The 23,446-nt window shown below is 42.1% G+C and overlaps 2 protein-coding genes across 3 annotated transcripts; both read left to right on the plus strand.

Moving 5' to 3' along the window:
* The first annotated feature begins 1,945 nt into the window (after positions 1-1,945).
* LOC135992621 (threonine--tRNA ligase 1, cytoplasmic-like) lies at positions 1,946-17,069 on the plus strand. The gene is made up of 19 exons (XM_065641918.1): positions 1,946-2,542; positions 2,993-3,085; positions 3,880-4,070; positions 4,627-4,750; positions 5,886-6,007; positions 6,805-6,922; positions 7,514-7,578; positions 8,235-8,313; positions 9,521-9,667; positions 10,075-10,173; positions 10,502-10,668; positions 11,212-11,374; positions 12,249-12,386; positions 12,801-12,878; positions 12,973-13,073; positions 14,230-14,334; positions 14,976-15,048; positions 15,735-15,849; positions 15,974-17,069. Exons 1-19 carry the CDS (start codon positions 2,261-2,263, stop codon positions 16,120-16,122), a joined length of 2,409 nt encoding a protein of 802 aa, XP_065497990.1. The 5' UTR covers positions 1,946-2,260; the 3' UTR covers positions 16,123-17,069.
* A 705-nt stretch (positions 17,070-17,774) lies between these two features.
* On the plus strand, positions 17,775-23,218 carry TM2D3 (TM2 domain containing 3). 2 transcript variants are annotated; one of them, XM_065641822.1, is made up of 6 exons: positions 17,775-17,870; positions 18,620-18,718; positions 19,485-19,642; positions 20,202-20,376; positions 20,959-21,034; positions 22,264-23,218. In XM_065641822.1, the coding sequence occupies exons 1-6, from the start codon at positions 17,783-17,785 to the stop codon at positions 22,427-22,429; spliced, it is 762 nt and encodes a 253-aa protein (XP_065497894.1). In that variant the 5' UTR covers positions 17,775-17,782; the 3' UTR covers positions 22,430-23,218. The 2 variants fall into 2 exon arrangements, with proteins under 2 accessions (XP_065497894.1, XP_065497895.1); XM_065641823.1 differs by having other exon boundaries at positions 18,623-18,718.
* Positions 23,219-23,446: the final 228 nt, after the last annotated feature.

A 23,446-nucleotide genomic window follows, 5' to 3' on the forward strand; every position in this document is an offset into this window, starting at 1 on the left:
TGCTTCTGTAATCATCTTGAATCTGCTCAGGCAGAGCTACCTGTGCATCGCAGGGTGTCACACCCCGCGGGGAAGGCGACCCGCCTGTTCTGCTGTCCCAACGGTGAGTCGGGCAGTGCAAAACAAGGGCAGAGGAAGGGGCCATCCTGTCCGAAAGGCCTGGCACATCTTCTAGGCAACCTTTGAAAGTAAGGGCTCCTTTATAAGCCTGATTCTAAAGGTCCCCTTTGATTTTTGAACCTCCATAGGGGTAATACAGTACCCTGCCCAATTCTTTCCATAGTCTCAATGAAACCTCATGTTTTTTGCCTCTCTGAGTTGTTTCTCTCTCAGAAGTTCTACTCATATTAATACTGCAATATCTCAGCAGGTAAAAGATCCTGATGCAGCCTGGTGCTCCACATGTGTTAGACAGCGTCTTATGAATCAGCCATCTCAGCCACTATAACATCTGATGGTAAGTTTTTCCATTACTTCAATAAATACTAGAGCAAGCCCAAAGTTACGGGTTTTGGGTTCATAAGACAGTGCCCAAAAATGACATACAGAGGATGTAATCTGAATACGTTTCTCAGAGTTTAACCTCAAAACTAAATCTGTGTTTATTTTATTGTGCTGATAATGCTGATCATCATCAATGTCCTAAATGGAGTAATGATTTCTGCACAGTAGTGAATTTAGAAGTTACAAAAACCAGGTAATCTGTCAGATTAATCATTAAATGAATGTTTAAAGGAACCTATAGAGTATATGCTACTTTTACACACGTCCATGGCAGTTTTGCCCATGACAGTCTGTTGCTGAAGAAGAGTGACCTTGCTATAATAAGGGGCAGATATAGGTGTTAGCACGTTGCATCTCTTCAGAAAAGCAAGGAAGAATTGGTGCAAATGAAAAATGGACATAGGTATTGGGTTTGCTGAGGGATATTCTCAATATACCTTAAATAACAATTAATTTTTTTAAAGGCATTTAAAAGTTTAGCTGATGCAGAATGACTAGAAGAATTAACTGCAAAGGTGTACAAAATTCTGGGCATTCATGGGAGAGAAAACAGTCATCTGCAATGAGAATGCAAAGAAAGGCTGGTATAATATGGGCTGGTTAGTATGGGAAGGGAATTGTACTGACCACAGCAGTTATCCAGGGTAACGGGAGAGAGAAATAACAGTCTGAAATTTGGGAGTATGCAGTATAGGAGTGTCTTTGGGCTCCATGCACTGAATAATTTACGGTATTTTTTTGTAAAGGAGTACCATGCTTGGGTACTCACCTGACTTTATTTGCAGGTTTATTGGCATTCAAGTGCTCATATTCTTGGAGAGGCCATGGAAGGCTATTTTGGAGGTTGCTTATGCTACGGACCACCAATTGAAAATGGATTTTATTATGACATGTGCATGGAAGACAGGTAAAAAGAAATGTTCCCATAAAGAAATGTTCCCATTACTTTAGCTGGTAAAATAATACATCCTTTTAATTTCAAATATGTTGTTATACTATCTTAACACCACAAAGACTCTACCACGTCACACACCTTCTCAGACAGGAGTTGTGGATATTGGCACTTCCCCATCGCTCCTCGGAGCGCGGCGGGCGGGTGTGTTCGATTAGCGCCGCGGCAGCGACGGCCGCACATCGCTGTGTTCCAATTAGGAGAAGGAATAATGGGGACACCAACTCTCCTGCGAGGCCCCCGAGTGCCCGCGCAGGGTCACCGCTGCGGCGCGGCCGGAGAGGGGCAGGGCCGGGCGCCAGGCGGCGGCGGGGCGGGCCCGGGGAGGCGGTCCCAGGGCTCCCGGGAGCCGGGCCGGGCCGGGCCCGGGGAGGCGGTCCCAGGGCTCCCGGGGAGGTGGCTCGGGGGCGGGCCCGGGGAGGCGGTCCCAGGGCTCCGGGAGCCGGGCCGGGGCGGGCCCGGGGAGGCGGTCCCAGGGCTCCCGGGGGGGTGGCTCGGGGCCGGGCCCGGGGAGGCGGTCCCAGGGCTCCCGGGAGCCGGGCCGGGCCGGGCCCGGGGAGGCGGTCCCAGGGCTCCCGGGGAGGTGGCTCGGGGCCGGGCCCGGGGAGGCGGTCCCAGGGCTCCGGGAGCCGGGCCGGGGCGGGCCCGGGGAGGCGGTCCCAGGGCTCCCGGGGAGGTGGCTCGGGGCCGGGCCCGGGGAGGCGGTCCCAGGGCTCCCGGGGAGGTGGCTCGGGGCCGGGCCCGGGGAGGCGGTCCCAGGGCTCCGGGAGCCGGGCCGGGGCGGGCCCGCCGCAGGAGGGGAAGATGGCGGGCGCGGCCGCCGAGCTGGCGGAGCGGCGGCTGTGGCGGCAGGAGCAGGAGCTGCGCTGGCTGACGGCGGAGGTCGGCCGGCTGAAGGAGCGGGAGGCGCCGTGCGGTGCCGGGAGCTGCAGCCCGGAGCTGCAGCGGCTGAGAGCCGAGAACGAGAAGCTGCGCTACCGCCTCCTGCACCTGCGCCGCAGCCTGGCGGCCGAGCTGGGCCGGGCGGCGCCGGCGGAGCAGCGGGCCCCGGGCCCCGCGGCGGCGGAGGCGGAGGCCGGCGGCGAGGTAGAGGCCGGGCGGGGGCCGGGAAGCCCCGCGGCCCTGCTCGGTGCGGGCGCTGCGGGAGCGGGGCGGGGGCGGGCCCGGCGGCGGGGCCCGGCGCGGCCTCTCCGCGTGGGCCCTGGCTTTTCCCGAGGGTGCCGTAAGTTCTTCAGGCCTCCGAGCGCTGCTTGTATTGCCCACCAGCCCGTTTTAATCTCCCGGGGTCTCGCTGGGGAGCTCTTGCCGGTGGCGGTTGCAATAGTAAAATTGGGGGGATCGTGTTGAGAAGATTTTGCTTGGTGAGCAGTTTTGCCGTGTCTGTTGAACATCAGTTTAGATGTGTCATGCGAGGTCTTTCCTCTGTAGTTGCCTTTTTAGCCCAATATTGCACCGATCTGGTTAGTCTTGTTGCAGTGATTGCTGGGAAAAGTCTTAAGAGCATAATGGTACACTGAATATTATCACTGTTTTCAGAAAGTCTTCAGTGCAAGTCCAGCTGTTGCAGTGTATGAAAATGAAGAGGAAAGGAAAAAAGAAAAGGAAGCTGTGAACCAACATGGGAATGATGTAAGTGGTTGTTTTATACCACATAATAATAGAAGAAAGAGTATTGTTTGGCTAGGTTCAGAGAAGATGCTGACATCTGAAATACTTTGCTGTATTTTGAAATCCCAGATTTTGAAAAGAAGGCTTGCTGTAGCGTGCATACAGGAAAAAAACATTATCAAAGAGCTTTACCTTGCGTATGATTAGTAGGGTTACTTATACATTCTTAGATCTCTACTTTTATGTAGGAAAAGGATTTGGGCTGTTGGGAAATAAGGGTCAGGATACCGTGGTTCCTAACAGAGCGATGGTTCATGAGTAGTTAAACAGTGTGCGTGATGACTGAAAGAGGATGTTGGCAGCACTAGCTGGAGTTCAATAGGTCTTCACAATTCACCTTACATTAAACTAAAGGAAACTTCCTGTGAATTATCTTACTTGAATCTGATGCTTTGAATGCATGGGCAGAAGTGAGGGCTTGTTGGAGTGAACCAAACTTGCCTCAGATGTCAGCCAGATGCAAATTCTGGAACAGGAGTGTAGGCTAATTTCTGAGGTCAAACTCACAAGGCATTCAGGCCCAGATTGATAAAGATGCCTTGGAAAATTGGAAAGCTGCTATAAAATATTTAGCAAGTCAGATGGAACTATCCTGTGTATAATAATTTACAGATGCTTTACTGCATATTGGTATAAATTCTAGTACAGTGAAATCTGGTCTGTTGGAACCTTTAGGGATGCATGAATGCTGTGAATCCTTTTATTCTATTTCTCTCACAAATATCTATGTGTATGATTTAATTTATTTGTTACAGCTACAGTGTGAGCCAAGCTTCATAGAAGACCGACTGAAGCTTTATGAAGCACTGAAAAAAGAACATGATGCTTTGCTAGCTTACAGAGCAGCCAACCAGAGCAAACCCATCAAAATTAGCCTGACAGATGGAAAGGTGGCTGAAGGGCAATCTTGGAAAACCACACCGTATCAATTAGCTGTAGGAATTAGGTAACCTGCAGATTGAAGGAGTTGGACTTTTACAGTGATGAATCTGTTACTACCATCTCTTACCTTGTTGCGTAAAATATATATGTCTCGGTCAGTGGATGGCGAGTCTCTTAAGTTGGTTTATTTGGAAAACATTGAAACTTCAGCTTAATGCAGAAGAAGTGGCTGGGTGAAGTTACTGTTCTGAGTGATGCTTGAGGTTCTGTGCTGGGATCATAATGCTTGCTTCCAGTTAAAAACCAGAACAATCAGTGAGACTGCTAGGAATTGATAGAAACATCTGAAGTTTTGTGAGTTACCAGATAACAGAAGCAGCTGTTAGAAGCAGATTTTCCTCCAGATCCCCAGCACTGAGAACTATTGAATGGAACTTTAAGACATTAAGGGTCTGTACCTTAAAAATAGAACACTGTTTAAGAAGACCGCAGAAAGAAAAAATATACGTCTTTAGGTGCCACAAGATGTGGGTGGGTTGTTACGGGGTTTAGAAACCTAAGCACTTTTGCAAATCTGAGCCTAAATATTTTTGTCTCTTCTCATCATCTGTGTTTTTTAGTCAAGCCTTGGCTTCAAATGCAGTCATAGCAAAAGTGAATGGTGAGTTGTGGGACCTGGATCGTCCACTGGAGGGAGATTGTACTCTGGAGCTGCTTACGTTTGATAATGAAGAAGCAAAAGCTGTGAGTAAATTCTCATTGGTTTCTGCTTGATTAAAGGAACTAATGACATGAAATTGATTGCAGCATTAGGCTTTTAAACATCTTGAATTAAAAAACAACCCCCCAAACTATTCAAGTAGTATATTTGTCATGATTCAACAAAGATGATGAGATACTAAGTACGTATAATCTATAGGTGAATAAAATCTTAGTGTTCTTTTCTTCCCTTCTCTTTTACATAAACAGGTTATTTTTCAAACGAGATCCTACAGAATATCTTGATTTGTATGCTGACTTGAACCAGTTTGATGTTTTCTAAAACTCATGTTTGACTCGGTGTGTTTAAAGATCAGACACTGAATGCAACAGTGAAGCTGTCCTACAGTTTTCTGTAAATTGTCCAATATAAAATTTGAGTCAAAATCTATACCTCCTTGTACCAGCACTGTTTATTAGAAACTTAAGTAGCCATATCTTGGCCAATTTAACTATGAATATACTTAGCGATACACCCAAGATTTTTTTTTTAAATGGGATTCAGTCTTAAGCCTGTGTTTATCTTTATGCACTAGAATTAGACTTCATTTTGCCAAATAATTATTTATCTGATGAAGCTTGTTTGAGGCTTTTCAGGAGCCTGTAAAGGATTTATCTTGTAGCAGAGGCTATAAAGTGGTCTGAATTAATAGGAACTTAGAACATAAGACTGGTATTGATCTACTGGGTTGTTGACTCCCCTCTTCTGACATTTCAAGTAATGTGGTTTGCAGTCCTATTAATAAGTGTACTGCGTGTCAACAATGGTAGGTTATTGGCTACATAGGTTTAGATGAAGTTAGTATTGCATGGACTGTAACTCACTGGAAACTAACTTATAAATTAACAAGGTGCAATAAGTGCCAAGGTGACAGAATTGTGCAGAGAGATAATGATCATTCACACTGAAATACAATGGACTATTCCTACATGTGCCATTATATTAATAATTCAGTGTACTTCAAAATGAGAACAGAAAATTGTTGTATTTCCCACAGAATTTAAACAACATTGATTTGAGTGCATTTGCCATCTGCAGATACACTTCCGTTTTGTTTTTTTCTTTTTAGTTATGCAATGCTAATGACCCCATGACCTGCTCACCTGACTTTATTTGCAGGTTTATTGGCATTCAAGTGCTCATATTCTTGGAGAGGCCATGGAAGGCTATTTTGGAGGTTGCTTATGCTACGGACCACCAATTGAAAATGGATTTTATTATGACATGTACATGGAAGACAGGTAAAATTTCAGTGTCTGAGAAATGTAATGCTCTGTATTGAAGATTGGTGCTAGAACTATTTTTGCTTTTTTGCCTGTTAAAAGTAACATCGTGTATTTAGTACAGTTTAAAACTGACGAATTAGTCTTCTACATAATATAGATCTGTGTATACACATATACTGAGTGTGTGTGTATATTAAAATGCAAGAGCAGTGTTCAGACACCTCCTTAAGACTTGCAGTTGTTGAATGTTCTGTGAAAACATGTAGAGTGTTTGGTGAAACTTTCTGAAGTTCCTGAGAGATAGAGGAGACAGTTTCTTTGAAGAATCATGGGAGTTTGGTTTCAAAGTGCCATAGTCACTTGTAGAAATGGCACGTATGCATGTAACTTGTACCGGTGTTTACTACTTTTCTAATCCTGGTGCACAGCTTTACAATTCTGTTTTTTCCTTGTTTATCTTTCTGTAGTCAGGGAGAATAGTGAATCTGCATCAGCTGATAACTAGCTCTTGCAGCTGGGTTGAGCTTTTTTTTTTTTGCTTAAATCATATATACTTTGAGCTACAGATCTTCCAGACATTTAAACATGTCAAAGGCATGATTGCAGTGTGTTTGTTCAGGGTGATACCATTTGTGTTTCTGAGTTGAGTGTCTGAAAGTACAGCCAGTTGTAAGAAACTAAGAAAGTACTGTGACAAGTCATAACAACACTTCCGATGTTTTTCAAATTAGACCACTAGGAAGCGATGACTTAAAAATGGGAATATCAAAATGAATAATTTTAACTTCTTTTTCTTGTGTTTATTTGTTTAGAGGTGTATCTAGTACTGAATTCGCACTACTAGAGAACCACTGTAAAAATATCATAAAAGAGAAGCAAGCTTTTGAAAGGCTGGAAGTCAAAAAGGAGATCTTGTTAGACATGTTTAAGGTAAATCTTTGGAGTAGCTGTGATTCTGGTACAACGGTCTTTTAAAATGTAACTTCTATGAAATACTGCATATGACTGACTCAATAGAATAGCATCCTTTCCCCCCTCTCCATATCCTTCTCAAGTGTTCATGATGTTTTCAGGCAATAGTAAAAACTATTTATTACACACGAACAACTCAAGTTCAATGAGATGACAAAAAAATTAGTGCATGAAAGGCACACATTCAGTCTGGCTCACTTGCAGAGACAAGTCAAAAAAGACTTTGTCCTCTAGTTCTCTCTTTTATACAGTCAATATTACCGGTCTCACTGTACTATGTTTTAATTGCCTTTCAAAAGTGCTTTGAGGTGTTCAGGTGGTAACCACTGTGCTTAGCACACCCTCAGGGAAATCAGGACATTTTTGTCTCTCCCCTCTTGTTTTATAACTCTTCTGAAAGGATGTTGAACTTCTGCATACATCTGTGTGTTCATGTGACTTTTTAGTTGTCTTTTACTGATGCATTTGCATTAATATTATATCATTTTCAAACATAATTTTATTAGTCATTTTATAGTTGTTTCTGACTTTTCTTGTTTCCCCATGCAGTATAATAAGTTTAAGTGTCGTATCCTTAATGAGAAGGTGAACACACCAACTACCACAATATACAGGTAAACAATATTAAGTTTAAAAGGTATTATGAAATACTTCTATAGTTAGGTTTATTTCATTTAAATGGAGAGGATTTTTTTTTCTAACTTCTGAATCCTTGTGTGATTGGGACTTAAGTTTATAATTAATATTGCTACTTACGTAAAATCAGTTCTTTTCTTTCTTTGCTGGGACAGATTAGGTAACTTGCAGACAAATGGCAAATCCGCTTTTCACCCATTCTTTGAATTACCAAATAATGGGTAAAGCTAACTCTTAGCTCAGTGTGGGGTGAAGGTAGTATTCATTCAGTTTCCAGGGATAAAATTAGTTAGTCAGAAAATGGCAATTTTTTTTTTTCCTGTTTGTGCATAGTTTGAAATCTCCTTTTAACTAAACTTTTAACTAAGTTTACATATGGAGCAATGTGAATTACTAAGTGTGCTAGGATGCTCTTGATAATAGATGAAGTATGCTGAGTATTTACTGAGTGACGGTTGTGCCTCAGGTAGAAGGCACAGTTATGTTTAAGATGCACTGAATTTGCTGGGCGTTGCGTATAAATGCTTATTAGTGTGTTTGAACATGTCAAGCATTAACTTGTATGCCATTAGTGACTGTCTTTAAAAATATTGGAGTTTTTTTAAATAATCACTTTTTTTCTTTTGGTATATAGATGTGGTCCGCTGATTGATCTCTGCAGGGGTCCACATGTGAGACACACTGGAAAAATTAAGGCCTTCAAAATATTTAAGGTAAGTTTAAATTAACTGTGCATTAAAACTTAACTAGACTATGGGTCAGTTAATTAATTTGTGTATTTATTTCTCCTGAAATGATTATGCTAGGGTCCTTTTTATTGTTTTCTTTGCTTCCTCTGAAAATAGTCCTTCATTTCTTTCCTCGCTTTTATTGTACAAGTAGAACTACAGACTTGCATCATTCATCTGCTTCCAAGGTTTACTGATTCTTGACCATCACAGTATAGTACATCAGTTAACAGCATCTTTTTTATTGAGTATTGTTGCAGTAACGTTGCTTAGACTATAAGGAAAAGCACTGCACAAATAAGCTGGTAGTGACTGTTGCTGTGGAACCAGTGATACTGTGCACCATAGCGAGTGTGGTGCCTGAGCTCCTGCAGCAGCACCGTGCTGGTATCTGCAGCCAGCGCTGCACTGGGTAGCACAAATGTCCTAGTTCTGTCCTAGCTGTGCTGTACTGGCTGTCACATCTGTGTGCTGTATGTGCGTGCACTCAATTCTGCAGTAAATGAGCATCCAAGATATTAATTGGGTCAGAAAATAGTGTTTTGACCTTGTACGATGGTATGTTTCAGGTCCAGGAGGTAAAGTGGACATGGACAGATCTGCAAGTGCTGCTGTTTAAAAACGGCATTGCTCACAGGGAAAGCCAGAGACGGTGTTTGCAGATACCTCTGGTTATGATGTAGTTTAAGCTACTTGCAGATGCTAATTTGGGTAACCTTATTAGAACCGACCTCATTGGAACATTCATCATAGTTGCTTTTGCTGGCCTCCTAGCTGAAGTTTATGGAACTCTGCGTTCCAGGGATTAAGTGTTAGATTGTCATAACACCTCGGGTTTAACTGGGAGAGTGAGTTGATTTCGTTTTGTCTTTTGTTTTTCTGTACTTCATTATGTTTTGCACATAAACACTTGCTGCTTTTTTAGAAGATACAACGCGAGATGATAAAACATGCCATGATGAGAGTTAAAACAACATGCCTAAGTAGAATAAGAGTATGGCTTGACCAGTCATTTTTGTTTATGTCTTCTGCGTTAGTATGCTGACTAAAAGGCAGTGCAAGTATCTTTCTTTTATAAACAAATACTGAATGACTGCATAAAAAAATCTTAACATTTGAATGCATTAGTGTTTATTCCTCCTTTCCCTGAGATTACATAATATTACCTTAAAGTATGGGGTTTTTTCATCAGAATTCATCTACGTATTGGGAAGGAAAATCTAATATGGAAACTCTGCAGAGAATATATGGAATATCCTTTCCTGATAATAAAATGATGAAGGAATGGGAAAAATTCCAGGAAGAAGCCAGAAACAGGGACCATAGGAAAATTGGAAAGGTACACTATTTCATGGCCGACTTCTCTTCTATGCATCTGTAACAGAAATCTTTCTGGTTTGTGGGAGAGTTGTGTGGTGATTTTTTTTTTTTTCTCAGTTTGAGTGGGAGCCAGTTCTATGAATTTCTTTGTGTCTGTTGTATTTTAAAATTTTAATTCTTCAAGCTCAGCTTGTCACTTGCACACAAATGTTAAACTAATGGTGGGAAGAAGTAGTGGAGTAGTCCCTCGATTTAGGGAAGTGTATCTTAAACCTTTTAATGTAGGGTCTTTTCAGGTCCTACCTAAACCACTATATTTTTTCATAGAAGAGAGAAATTCTTGTAAATTGTATAAAAACATAGTTTGGTCATTCTGTAGTTACGTCTGAAGTGGTGCTTACAGCATTCTGTTTTTAATTCACCTAGGAGCAAGAACTCTTCTTCTTTCATGATTTGAGTCCTGGGAGCTGCTTTTTCCTCCCCAGAGGTGCCTTTCTTTATAACACACTCATGGATTTCATACGAGTGAGTATATGCTGATGTAACTCCTACAAGCTTAGTATCAGTTGTTGATCTTAAGTGATAGGCCATTCATAGCCCAGAGCCATCCTCAGAAAGAGAAACATCTATGCGTGTAAACATACACCAGATTTTTCACTCTACAGATCTAACGCTTTTGAAGACAGGGCAGAGTAAAGCGTTGCCATGTGTTTTATCTAGCTGTGTAAAACCTACGCGTGCGGTAGCCCCTTAGTCTCCCAGTAAATTACCATCATAAGAACACAGTTTAAAAGAATCAGGGTTTTGCTTGTCAAAAACTCTGTCACTTAAAAATATTGAATTTGTTTTATAGGAGGAATATCACAAGCGTAATTTTACTGAAGTTGTGTCTCCAAACATCTTCAACAGTAAACTCTGGGAAGCTTCAGGACACTGGCAGCACTACAGTGAGAATATGTTCTCTTTTGAGATCGAGAAGGAGACTTTTGCCCTTAAACCCATGAATTGTCCAGGACATTGGTTCGTACTCTCAACTGAAAAACTTCTTTTGCTTTTTATGTCCTTTGTGGGGTTGAGGGGAAATAAATGAAGTATTAAAACATATTCTCGTGTAGGTTTATGATAGACTACTGAGCAACTAGTGTGTTCAGAGAGCTCCCCTAACAGTGCCCCAGAGCAGACCAAACGTACTTCTTGTAGGAGGCTCTTTCAGGAATTCTGCACTAAGTGAGCTGGGTCTGTGCGTGCTAATAGTAGTCTGTGCCACTAGTAAATACAAATTATGTTGGCTAGAGATATACATCAGATGTGGTGTACCAAAGGAAGGTAGAGGTGAACCAGTCTTGATTGTTACTCTTACAGTGTTTTTTCTGGGTGATCTTTAGCAATACGTTCTGAGTACTGCACTTTTTATGTTTGCCTGCCTTTTGGGATGCAGACAACCTGAATGAATAAAAGCTTCAAAATGTGATTACTACCTGTACTGATACTGTTTTAGTTTCTGTGTTGTCTTAAATCTTGTATAAGAAGGATAAAAGGAACATTCTTTCTTGTTCTTTCTAGCTTAATGTTTGCCCATCGTCCACGATCGTGGAGGGAATTGCCTCTTAGACTGGCAGATTTTGGAGTTCTTCACCGAAATGAGCTCTCTGGGACTCTAAGTGGCTTGACTCGTGTAAGGCGCTTCCAACAAGATGATGCTCACATCTTTTGTACAATAGAACAGGTAAAAAACAAACAAAACCCACAACCCCCAAAAAAACTCACTACACGACCAACCCTTCCCCTACCAGTCAACACAAAAAAGAACCCCATCCCGGTGCAAACCAACATTGAACAAGAAAAAAATCCCCAAAATATTTAACCTCTAGCTTCTTCTATTGTGTTGCTTTGTAGTGTGATGTTGCTTTTGATAGGGTCTTCTGATAGGTTTATGTGCTTTCTTATTAGCCTCCTGGAATTCTGTATTTCTTAAGCTTCTGCAGTATTCCTTACATTAATAGCCTCTTGGACTTTGCCTCTCTGTTACAAGTTTCTCAAATAGCAGTGCCATAATTTGTGTTATTCATTTTTTTCTTTGAAATTTAAAAAAATGCTGATACCAAAAGAAGAAAAACATGTTATTTAAGTGACATCATCGATTGTGAATTACATAGTAAGATTTTCTGTACAGGTTTTTTCCCTTTAGAAAGAAACATTGGGCAACTAAATCCCAAAAGGTAAAATCTTTTGCATCTCCCCCTGAAAAGGAAGCAGCTGTTGACCAGATTTTGTTTTCCATAGTAATTCTAAATAAATGCTTTATTTTAGCAGAAATACCATAGATTTCAGTGAAGCTGTGTGAATAAATTGATGTACTCCTGCCAAGTCTGACTCATGCAACCTGGCTCCAGAAGCCCAGGCTTCCCAAGAATACTGCTTTTCTTGCCCCACTTTCAAGCCACCACACCTCAGTTCTCTCTTCACCCGTTGCCCAGATTTGGGGTTGTAGGATGTAATTTTAATGTAATTTTTTTTTTAACGGAATGGTTTATGAGGAATTCAGTAAATCAAATTTTGTGTAAGTGAATATTAACTAACATGTTTTGTTTATGTTTAAGATCGAAGAAGAAATTAAGGGCTGTCTTGATTTCTTGAAGTCAGTGTATGCTGTCTTTGGTTTTACCTTTCAACTACATCTCTCTACAAGACCAGAAAATTATCTAGGAGAGTTAGAGATCTGGGATCATGCAGAAAAGGTAATTCATGTAAAAGCAAACAAGCAAACCCCTTAATATTTGTATTTGCAGAGGTGAATATTAGCTAAGTTCTTTCATGTTGAATAGTGAAATTGCTTAAATCATGTGCTAAATATTGTCCTCAGTGGAAATTCTTGTTGAAAAACATCACATTAAATGTAATATTTCTGTATAAAACAAGAACTTTCTGATTCTTACGTAGCCCTTTGTCTTGAGCTGATTTGATTTTTGTTAACATTTGTGCGAGGAACTACTCTTATTTCAAGATTATTTATTGTAAATGACTAAATGCTTGAACAATAGGAGTCGTGCTGCCTGTTGACTGACTTTGTATTTCAAAGGCAAAGGCTTTGACTTACAGTAATGAAAGGCCTTGCTATACCTTTTCAAATTATTCCCTTTTTTTATGATTAGCAACTTCAAAACAGCTTGAATAACTTTGGAGAGCAATGGAGTTTGAATCCAGGAGATGGAGCATTTTATGGTCCTAAGGTTAGTGAATCAACATTTTAACACAGCTGTGGGATGGACAAGAATATGGACACAATGCAAGCAAACTGTTTAACTGTATTGTTTTGCTTCACAGATTGATATTAAAATCAAAGATGCTATTGGCAGGTACCATCAATGTGCTACTATCCAACTGGACTTCCAACTACCAATTCGATTTAATCTTACTTATGTTGGGTGAGCAGTAAAGCTAAATATCTTCCTCTTTTAAATGAACTAATAATGAAAAAAATGGTGACTTTCATTGTATCTAATTACCGTTAAACTGCGATGTATTAGTGTTCTGTTGCTCACTTAGCAAATGATGAGCTTGTGCATCAGTAGCTTGGTCAGCAGGGGAAACATCCCCGGTGAGTGGAGGACTGAATTACAAACTTGAAAATATTTCCTTGATGTGGCGTTAGCTCACTGTAGTTGTACATGCTGCTGATCGCGGAAAATGTCATGATCTGTTTTGTCTGCCAGTTCTGAGGACAACCGATCACATATAATGCTAAAGAAAACCCCGTTGAGTCAGTTTTCACTTCCAGCCTGGTCACCGTGTCTGCTTTGAAGACATTGCATACAAAATCAAACATATCCTAAGGAGCTAGTATGTTGTAATAAGTACTTTATTGTTTTTATCAGGCAAAGTTTGCTAACTTTGAATGCAAACCGAATGTGAGCAATTTTTAAGGAAAATCTCGCTTTGGCTTCCAGCTAGGAAGAGAGAGATTTATCCACTACGTGAATTAATCTTAGTACTAGGTTGACTTGAACACACATTTTCTGGGTTGCTTTTCTTGCTGTATTTGTTCTTTGCATATTATAAAGAGTTTGGGGAAGACAGAATAAGAATCTTTGTTACTTTTTGGTCCTGCTGCATGTTCTGCAGTAGATGTCATAGCTCTTTGGTAGGTGCCAATACTGTTTCGAAGAGCAGCTGGCTTCTTTTTTTTTTTTTTTTAACCACAGGATTGTAATTTAAGGGCTGGTAAGACCCTGTGCAACAAAATACAGGGGAGACAATAGTGGAAAAGGAAGAGTGAGAACATAAAATATTAAAATGCACAGAAATGGAGCTGAGTCAGTCAAGTGTTTCTTCAAGCTTAGGAGTTCATGTCTATGCCACTACCTACAGGCGTGATTATTTTAAGTCACTATGATTATTCAGTATTCCTTTAAAAACCCAGGTGACTTTAAGGAAGTACATTCTTACTAAAAATGGTAGATTCTGCCTAAGTGTGAGTAACTAAACTTTATCTTTTCTTGAAAAGTAGAATTGAAAATATTAGTAGGATTATCCGTGTGTGAGATGAGAGATTTTTTTTAAACTTCACTTATTATTTTTCAGGAAGGATGGCGATGATAAGAAAAGGCCAGTGATTATTCACAGAGCTATTTTGGGATCTGTGGAGAGAATGATCGCTATCCTAGCAGAAAATTATGGAGGAAAATGGTACGTGGCACAAAAGCAGATCTAAGAAATGTTTAATAACGTAGAAAATACAAATCTTCCCTAATGTCTGATATTTTATAATGCAAAATAATATCCCTAGAACTTTCTCAAAATTAGTAGGTACATTACAAGAAAAGCAGTCTAATTTTCTGGTCTGAGTTATATCCTTTCATTAATAGTTCATTATTAGAAATATAATTTCATGACATTGCAGGAAAAATTAGGCAATAAAGCAGAAATAAGAATTGTGATTGAATGTATATGTGCTGCATTATTCTTGTTCCTTTTTTCTTAAAAACAGAGTTAATTCTTACTTTCAGCCACCGATCTGACTGTCCACTTTTCACTATAAATTTAGAAATAAAAGTGGAAATTATATGAAAAATAAAATTCTGTTAGAAGTTGTGAAGTTATCTAGGAAGTGAGCACAAGATCTGAGTTCTGCGTATGTCATTTTATTGGAATAAGTCTATTTGCTACTTTTATGTGAACTTGAAGAAGGTGACACATTATCCAGCATGCTTAGCTAACATAAATATTTTTATAAAGTAAAGAAATTATTATTGAGGAAGATGACTGTAGATATGAACGCAAATGTAAAACGCACATTTATCTCCTATTTTTCTTGTCCTGCTTGCCAGGCCGTTCTGGCTGTCACCGCGGCAGGTCATGGTTGTGCCTGTGGCACCTACTTCGGAAGAGTACGCCCGGCAGGTGAGCGTAGGGCCTTCCCTTTTATAGTAACAATGATGCTTTAATAATTTTGGAGACATATTTGGGTGGGGACATAAGTTGTTCCATGTAGTCTAAAATTTGTATAAGCCTGAGAAGGGGATATGTAACTCTAAAGTGGTTTGCGTTCTGTTATTATGTACATACTTCAGTAAAACAGGAGAAAACATTCTGGATGACAAACCTTGTATACTAGCTAATGTTTCATTATAGAATTATCTGTTTAAAGTAGGGGCAGAGGCCGATATTTTTCCATTTCCCAGCGTGTGTACTCCTGACTACATTACAGCTGACCATGGTCGGGTTTGTCCCTCTCCCCTGCTGTTCCTTTCCGCAACCATAAGTGGTTTTGTTCCTTCTCCTCTTTCTCCTTTCTCAGAGTGAGGAAACATTTCTGACATTCAGCAGCGTAGCTGTCTGAAGACATCAGCAAATATTTGATATGGATGCTACCTTGTATTTTCTTCCAGCTGGAGTCCTGCTAAGCCCTTAAGGGTGTGTGCAGTTTTCTTCAACTAACTTCATTGACTTCCTTACAGTGGTTCACGAGAGCAAAGTTATGCACATACATGAATTAATTATTGAAAGACAACAGGGATTTAAGTAGGAACAAATTTATGTTGTTGAGTATATACTGTAATATTAAGGGTTTTTTTCTTTTTTGCTAGGTTTGCAATGAATTTTTTGAAGCAGGATTTATGTCAGATGTGGATCTAGATCAAAGTTGCACATTAAACAAGAAAATTAGAAATGCACAGCTGGCCCAATATAACTTCATCTTAGGTAATTGCAGCATCTTACAGTTCTGCATATTGTCTAAGTTTTAATGTTGGGCATAGAGTTTGTCTAGACTCTCATCTTGTAACGTAGGTAATCGGTTTAATACTGTTTGTGATATGTCTTGCAGTGGTTGGAGAAAAGGAGAAAGCAAATAATGCTGTCAACGTGCGGACAAGAGACAACAAAGTTCATGGAGAGATTTCGGTATCTTCTGCCATTGAAAAACTCAAGAAATTTAAGAGTTCACATATTCTAAATGCAGAAGAAGAATTCTGATGTTGCCTTTAGGAATAAAATTATTAGCTGCCCATGTGAAACGGTGTTTCTTCCTGTACAGCAGTAATGCTCACCTGAGAGAATTTTCAGTTAACGGTTGCATAAAATAAGCGTAGCTGTGTTGGTGCTGCAGGAATCGCATGAGAGGACAGATGCAGCTGCCAACTCCTTCGACAATCCCACGGGCTTCCAATCTAATTGAAAACGTGCTGCGGCTGTGCGGAGCTCTCCTGGTTCTGCTGTGGGGATAAACGGGGCTGCGGGAGCGGCGCAGCCGAGGCCGGGCCGTGGCCGCTGCTGCGCCCGGGAGCTGCCCCGGAGCACTTGGGTTTAGTCTCTTGCTCACTCCAGGTGATAATTAGTATTATTTTTTTTTTCTTTTGCGTGGGGGAAGGAATAGCTTCATTGTTTCTGAATTTATGTTCACGGGCTACAAATACATTGACGGCTTTGGAAATCTCAGTGAAACAAGCACTGATTTGGTGTGTTAATTGGTTGCTGTAAAGGTGATTGCCAAGAATGAAGCTGAATTATTCACTGTATCTGTGTGTGGAAAGTGTTTTATTTTTTCCTATGTTTGCTGTTGACTTGGCTTTTTTTCTAAAACAAACAAACCTTTGAAAAAACTTTGTGTGGAATTTGTTGCTGAAAAGGCACGGATGACAGTTTTAACTTTGAAACACAGTATGTTGGAATTTTAATTGGCCATATTTCTCTGATTTGTTTGTGCTTATAAATGATTTTAAAGTTATTGTTGCAGGCAATTGAATCATATTTTTGGAGAGATTATATTTTGCCACAATTTTTTTCACTTTTATCTAGTTACAAGGCTTGGATAGCATTAAATGTATTACTTAATTGTCTAAGCTATAGAATTGTAGTTGTGATTTAAGTATCACTGAAATGTAGTAGAAAATACTAATTGGTGCATAAATGCTATACAAATACAAAGCGAGTGTTTTGCTTGTCCAGACTTCTGTTCAATAGGCCTGGGTGTGGTTTTGCGTGTCCCTTTTTACCAACTGCTTATCCTCCTGCTTTCAGAAGAAAAGGGGAGAAAAAAAGAAACTGAAGGAACAAGTGCCGGAAAAGTGTGGAGGGTGATTTTTATATTTATTAATAATATATTCTATATATAAAATATCCTTTTATGGACTACAGCCCACATGATACATCTGATGTATTCAGATTATGCAATTACCACCTTTGGTGTGGTTTTGTTTGGGGGTTGGTTGGTGTTTGGTTTGTTTTACAGTGACTTTCTAGGTTTACCCAATATAAGACTTTCAGCATAGATGTATCTATGCTGTCACAATTTAAGTTTTCAATGGCCTGCAGCAAGGAGAGAGGTCATTGAAGAATATGAATTAATGGAAATAATACGAAGTTTTCTACAGGGACGAGTATGTAGAGAGGGGACAGACAGGCCCAGGACAGCGGGCCTGTGCGTGCTCGGTAGTCCCAGGAGGTTCAGAACAGCGCGGTGGGTGACAGGCCCGAGGGGTCACGGGCTGGGGGAGCCCCTGCTGGGCCGTGGCCCCGCCCCTCCCCGCCGTGGCCCCGCCCCTCCCCGCCGTGGCCCCGCCCCTCCCCGCCGTGGCCCCGCCCCTCCGGGCTGCGGTGGTGCCGGCGGCTCCGCCCGTTTCCGGCGACGGGCAAGATGGCGGCGCCGGTGGGTGTGCGCGCTCTGCGGAGCGTCTGCGGCGCCGCGCTGTTCCTGTCCCAGCTCTACGTGCTCTCCGGCCGCGGTGAGTGCGGCTGCTGCCGCTTTGCCCGGGCCGGGACCGGGCGGGTGGGGAGCGCGAAGGGCGGCAGGGGAGGGAGCCGGGCCGGGCCGGGCGCTCCGAGCCCCGGGCCCGGCGGGCAGGCCCGGCCTGCAGGTGCGCGCTGTTCTCCCGAGCGCCCTCCGCCCATCCCCGCGGCGGAACGCGGCGCCGGGTCGGGCTGGGGAGGCGCCCGCGGCCCGGGGTTGCTGGAGATGCGCCGTCCCTGCCGTGACCGGGGGCCGGCGGCCGCCTCGGGCCCGGCCGGCGGTAACCGCGCGCCGCGGGGCCGGCGCTCGTCGCTGCGGCCGGGGCGAACGGCGGGCCGGGCCGGGCCGCGCTCCCGGGGCCGCCGCTCCGAGCACCGCGCGCTCCGGCCGGCAGGGCCGGGGTGCGCGCCGCGGGGCGGGGCACGGGGCGGGGCACGGGGCGCCCCGCAGCACCGCAGCCTGAAACCCGCCCTCCCAGCAGCGCTTGGTTCTCGTGGACCCCGGAGACTGAACTGGAATAAACACGGCCCCTTGTCTAAACGGAACGATTCAACTCCAGTGTTCGTTTTAATCTTAATATAAACCTTCTGTTATTTATAGAACAGGAAACCGGATTTTTATATGTTTTTCATTCTCATTACACTTTCCACTTGTAATTTCATGTCAGCGTGCTTAAATGAAGCTGTTTCTGAAGGCAGATTTTATTCTAGAAATACCACTTTCTCCTTTTTTTTTCTCTTGCAGCAGGATCTTTGATGACCACAAAGCATGCCCAGCCACAGTCTACATTTGCAAAAAGTCTAACTTCAACAAGCACAAATACTCCGTATTTTAAAGCAGCAGGTACAATATTTTGTTGTTTCATTTATTTTTCTTCTACGGGCTTTTTCCTCAGTGTCTTTGAGTTTAATAATAAAGTTCTTGAATTATGTCGTAGAACCCTGAACATGCTTTTAGTGCTAAAAGACACTACGGCATACATACCACATTACGAATTACTCTTCGATGACCTTAACAACTAACTAGATAGTGACAAGTTAAACTGCCGTTGTTCATGCGTTTTGCACCCTCTCAGGATGGTGGCAGTTCTTGAAAAGCTCCTGCTTTCTGGAAGAACTTGTTACTGTTCCCTGTCCAACGTAACTACACTGTTTGTAGTTTACTAAGGGGTCCACCGGGACTGCCTGAAACACCGTTCTTGCTGGTAATGCAGCCAGTGGTTCTGAACACACACTGACAGCAGATGGCCGGGCCAGCTGCTAACGTAATAGCCTGCACTAGAAGTGGGTTGCACGTGTCACCTGCGCTGATTGCTTCCCCTGGGGAGGGGACGCCACCGGCTGAGCTCTGTGCGGCCCTGCGGTGACAGCCCTGCAGTGACAGCCCCGCTGTGTCCAGCAGCTCGCTCGACTGACACAGCGGTTCCCGCAGCACACATTTGTAACGCTGTGTGACAAGCAAAGCCCTTTGTGCAGTGTCAGTGCGGGGGGGGTGTGTATAGATGTATGAAAGAAAATATATACGTGTATACAGGTCTAAAGTTATACTTTAGACCATATGGCTTTTTAAATTTGCTTTCTTAATTTTATTAATGTATTTCGCCTTTCAGAAAGTACAGAAATTCCATCTTACGTGACGAAGTGTCCCAGCAACGGCCTTTGCAGTAGGTTGCCACCAGACTGTATGACATGTAACACAAACTATTCCTGTATATATGGGAAACCGGCCACTTTCGATTGCAGAGTCAAGCCACATGTTCATTGTGTCGTAAGTAACCTGTTACTTTAAACCCCAAATATAAGTCATTTAATTAATGGCATCTTGTCATAAAACATAAAAAAATTGGTTTCCAGGTTCTTAGGCAGGTTTGCAGCTCTCTGATACCCATAACCTGACTCGACTGTAGGCCATCGCTGCAGAGGTGGAACCTGCCCTTGTGTTTTCCTGTGTCACGCTGGATCTTTTTGTTACACAGCTGTGCAATTGGGTTAGAACCTTTTGTTGGCCAGTCAAAACTGAACCAATTTGAGAGTGGGGAGGCTGAATATCTGTCAGAGGCACAAACTGATCTTGCAGGTGAGACTGAACGAGTCCTCCTTTTGGCAGTAGTCTTAAACTGGAGGAAGCAGTAATGTTCTACTGTGCTTTAATAACTCTTTGTCCCTTTTTTAATGTTGATTTTTCTATTGTACTTGACCACACAGAGATAGCAAAGAGGGTAATTGCTATTTTGTCCAAAACGTCTCTCTGTAAAATGCAATTTGATACTGCACTCTGTGAATCTTTTTTTTACTGCTGGTGAAGTGATAATGCTGTCCTTTTATAGGATCAGAATAACCACGAGCAGGAGAACTTTACAATCAACATGACATGCCAGTTCTGCTGGCAGCTTGCAACGACGGATTACGTATGTACCAACTCCACAAGCTGCATGACGGTTTCTTGTCCACGACAGCGATATAATGCCACTTGCACAGTACGGGATCATATTCGTTGCCTAGGTAAGGTGGGCTGAAACATTCTCTAAAGAAGCTTTTTTTTCTCTCTTAGCGTTTTTTGTAATGGGTAAATACAGTGATTGTTACTGTCCATTGCAGTAAGCAGCCTGCACTTTGATTAACCTATTGGGTTTTTTTTAATAGTTACGTTTTAATTTTTAAACGTAATAGTGATATTTAACTACAAACATTGGTTTCTAATATTGTTGTGTACCTTTACATAAGAGGAAATAGTTTTGGTTCATTTTTGTCTACTTCTGTGAATTAAACTAACTTGGACACCACTAATAGAATCAATATTAAATGTCTCAGTGGGATAGCTTAAAATCCTGCTGGTTTCACTCAGCTAGTTTAATTTTCCCCCTCTTTGTTCAGCGGCCTTGCATGTTTTTTGCTGTGGGACAAAGATTGAATGGACAGAGCCTGGAGACTGTATACGAGCCTTTGTGTTGCCAGTGTTGGTCTGAATTAGTGTCAACCGTTTCAGACCCTTATTGGAGCAATACAGTATCTTCTTGCTTCTCATTTTCGTACTCACTGTGTGGTCTTTGTTACATTAAGGTTTCAATGTTTTCTCATGTTTAGGTAATCGTGTTTTTCCTAAGATGCTCTATTGCAACTGGACTGGAGGTTATAAGTGGTCAACTGCCTTGGCGCTAAGGTACGCAAGAACTCTTAGATAATGTCAAGCTTAAACACATAATATTAGTAGAAATAGATTCATTGCCTATAAAATCTTTGGTTTGTGTGGTTTTCTGCTTGGTATTTTTAAATGGCGTAGCAAATAACCAATATTTCATGTAGTCTAGCTTAGAATTTAGAGGCATAGGATGGCTGAAGATCTCGTATGCCCTGATCCTGGCTGTCTTCACAGAGAGAGCTTCAGAAAAAACACACTATTTCTGCACCAAATGCGCTTTCTTCAGAGCAAATGTCAATGGTTCTTGGGCTTCACAACATGATCTGAGTAGAGAGGACATGGGCTTTTTTTATTCTGTATGGTGTCAAATGAGGTACAAATGCTCAAAAAAATCTACAGATTTTTTTTTTTTCCCTCCTAGTTTTTTATACGGTTTAAACAATTAGGGCTGAAAATTGTCCAGGTTACTTCTCAGCATCTGAAGTCAATGCAGCTTGTTGCTGAACTCAGTGGAGTCACCGGGCTGGCTGTAGCTGCTACACGTTTGTTACAGTTTCCTTGCCAAGGGGAACTAGGGAATGCCTTCAAACAAAGTGTCTTGTGTTTTAAATTGTTAGGGAAGAGAGCAGTGTAGCAGTATTGAATGGGACTCTTGAGGTTATTTTTGGAATATTAAGCCATTAGAGCACCACGAGAGCGATTTGAAAAGAACTGAAGTTGTTTTGGTGGTAAGACCTTTTCCATTAATCTGATAAATTAGGTAGTAAGTATTCCTGGAGCCAAAGATACAAAAGACACTGATTAAGCCAGTGATCTAACATACTTTCCTTTATAGCGAGAGTTGCTCCCTCTGCCACCAGCTGGAGAAACTTGCTGTTGCCCGACTGCTGCGTGGGGCTGAATTTAGCGTCTGGGTGTGATTTTATAGCTTGCTTGTTGATTTGGGTTTGGTTTTTTTAAGTTTCTGCTAGCTTAGAAAAATTTGAGTGTTTGTTTTTATTGCCTGTCCTGAATGAAAACCTGTCAAGTCCATGGATAGCATTAATGAGCTAAGAAATAGTGCTATTTCATCAAGAACTTTCTCATTTAAATAACCCAGTCAGCTCTTTTTGTACAAAAGATGTAGTTTCTTGAATCGATGTGGAGCAAAGACGATCATCAGCTTGTAAGTGTGTCAGAAAGAAGTGTGTACAGATACCCAAACTGAGCTCCTCTAATGATTATAATGAGTCATGTTTTTATTCCTATAGCATCACCCTTGGTGGATTCGGTGCCGATCGTTTCTATCTGGGCCAGTGGCGGGAAGGTCTGGGAAAACTCTTCAGCTTTGGTGGACTTGGCATTTGGACACTCATTGACGTGCTGCTGATAGGTGTCGGCTATGTGGGGCCTGCGGATGGTTCTCTTTATATTTAAATGTGGGTGCGATGTGTTTCAGAGAGGAGAAAGGGCTCTAAATAAAAGAATGTAGAGATTTGAGCCTTTAAGGTAGAATGAAGAACAACTGTTCTTTCTGTGTGCATACATTTTAATGTACAGTATCTGTACTTAGTTTGCCTTTAACTAAGGTAAAATAAAAGAGTGGATCACTGCGTAAGTTGAAATTAATTTTCTTTCTTCTGTGGACATGCTATTTTTCTATGAAAAAGGCTGAACAGCTAACCAAACTCCCCACTGTGCTTGAACTTGGACGATCTGTCAAGCACCAGAAGAGATGCAAGCTAACTTGAACATTGAGTTGTTTACTTCATATTTGTATGCTTGAATTTAACTTTAAAGCTAACTTCCCTAAATATGCAAGTAATTTTGTTTTTCATATTTGTGGGAGGATAATTTATTTGCCTGAATTACTCTAGCAGTGTGTAGATCACCATGTTTTATGATGTTAATTACATTAATCTCTGTTTTGGGATATAGCAAGAGCTAACATCTGCTTAGCGACTTGTTGACATAAAAGTGCGGGGTTTTTAGAATTAGATTGTGGTAACACTAAAAGCTGAATACGAAATAATTGAAGTAGATTTTAGGATTGTTCCAGAATGTCTTTATTCTCGTTGGGTTTGACCTGCATATCAGTTAACAGGTGCAATTTGAATTTGTATTCTTGTGCTAGCAAGCTTGCCAAGTTAATTAAAGGAAGGGGGAAAAGAAGGCGGCGGTTGTCAGTATAACCGAGGCGTGTGTGCAGTTCAGAGTCGGTGAGGAGCCGGTGTAGCGGCCGGCAGTGCCGCTGCCGCGGGGCTCGCTGCGTTCGCTCGGGACGGCGGCGCTGCCCCCCGGCCGCCGCCGCTGCGGCGCGGAGTGCGGTGCATCTGGCAAGCTGCCACTGGAATAAACTTGAAGCTTTAATGGAATTAAATAGTGAAAGTGGTCTGTGTGACTTCGCCTTCCTCCGCGCCGTTCCGGGCGGGGGCGGTGGCGGTGCCGGGGCCG

This window comes from Caloenas nicobarica, chromosome 10 (genome assembly GCF_036013445.1).
Source record: "Caloenas nicobarica isolate bCalNic1 chromosome 10, bCalNic1.hap1, whole genome shotgun sequence".
NCBI classification, from domain to species: Eukaryota; Metazoa; Chordata; class Aves; order Columbiformes; family Columbidae; genus Caloenas; species Caloenas nicobarica.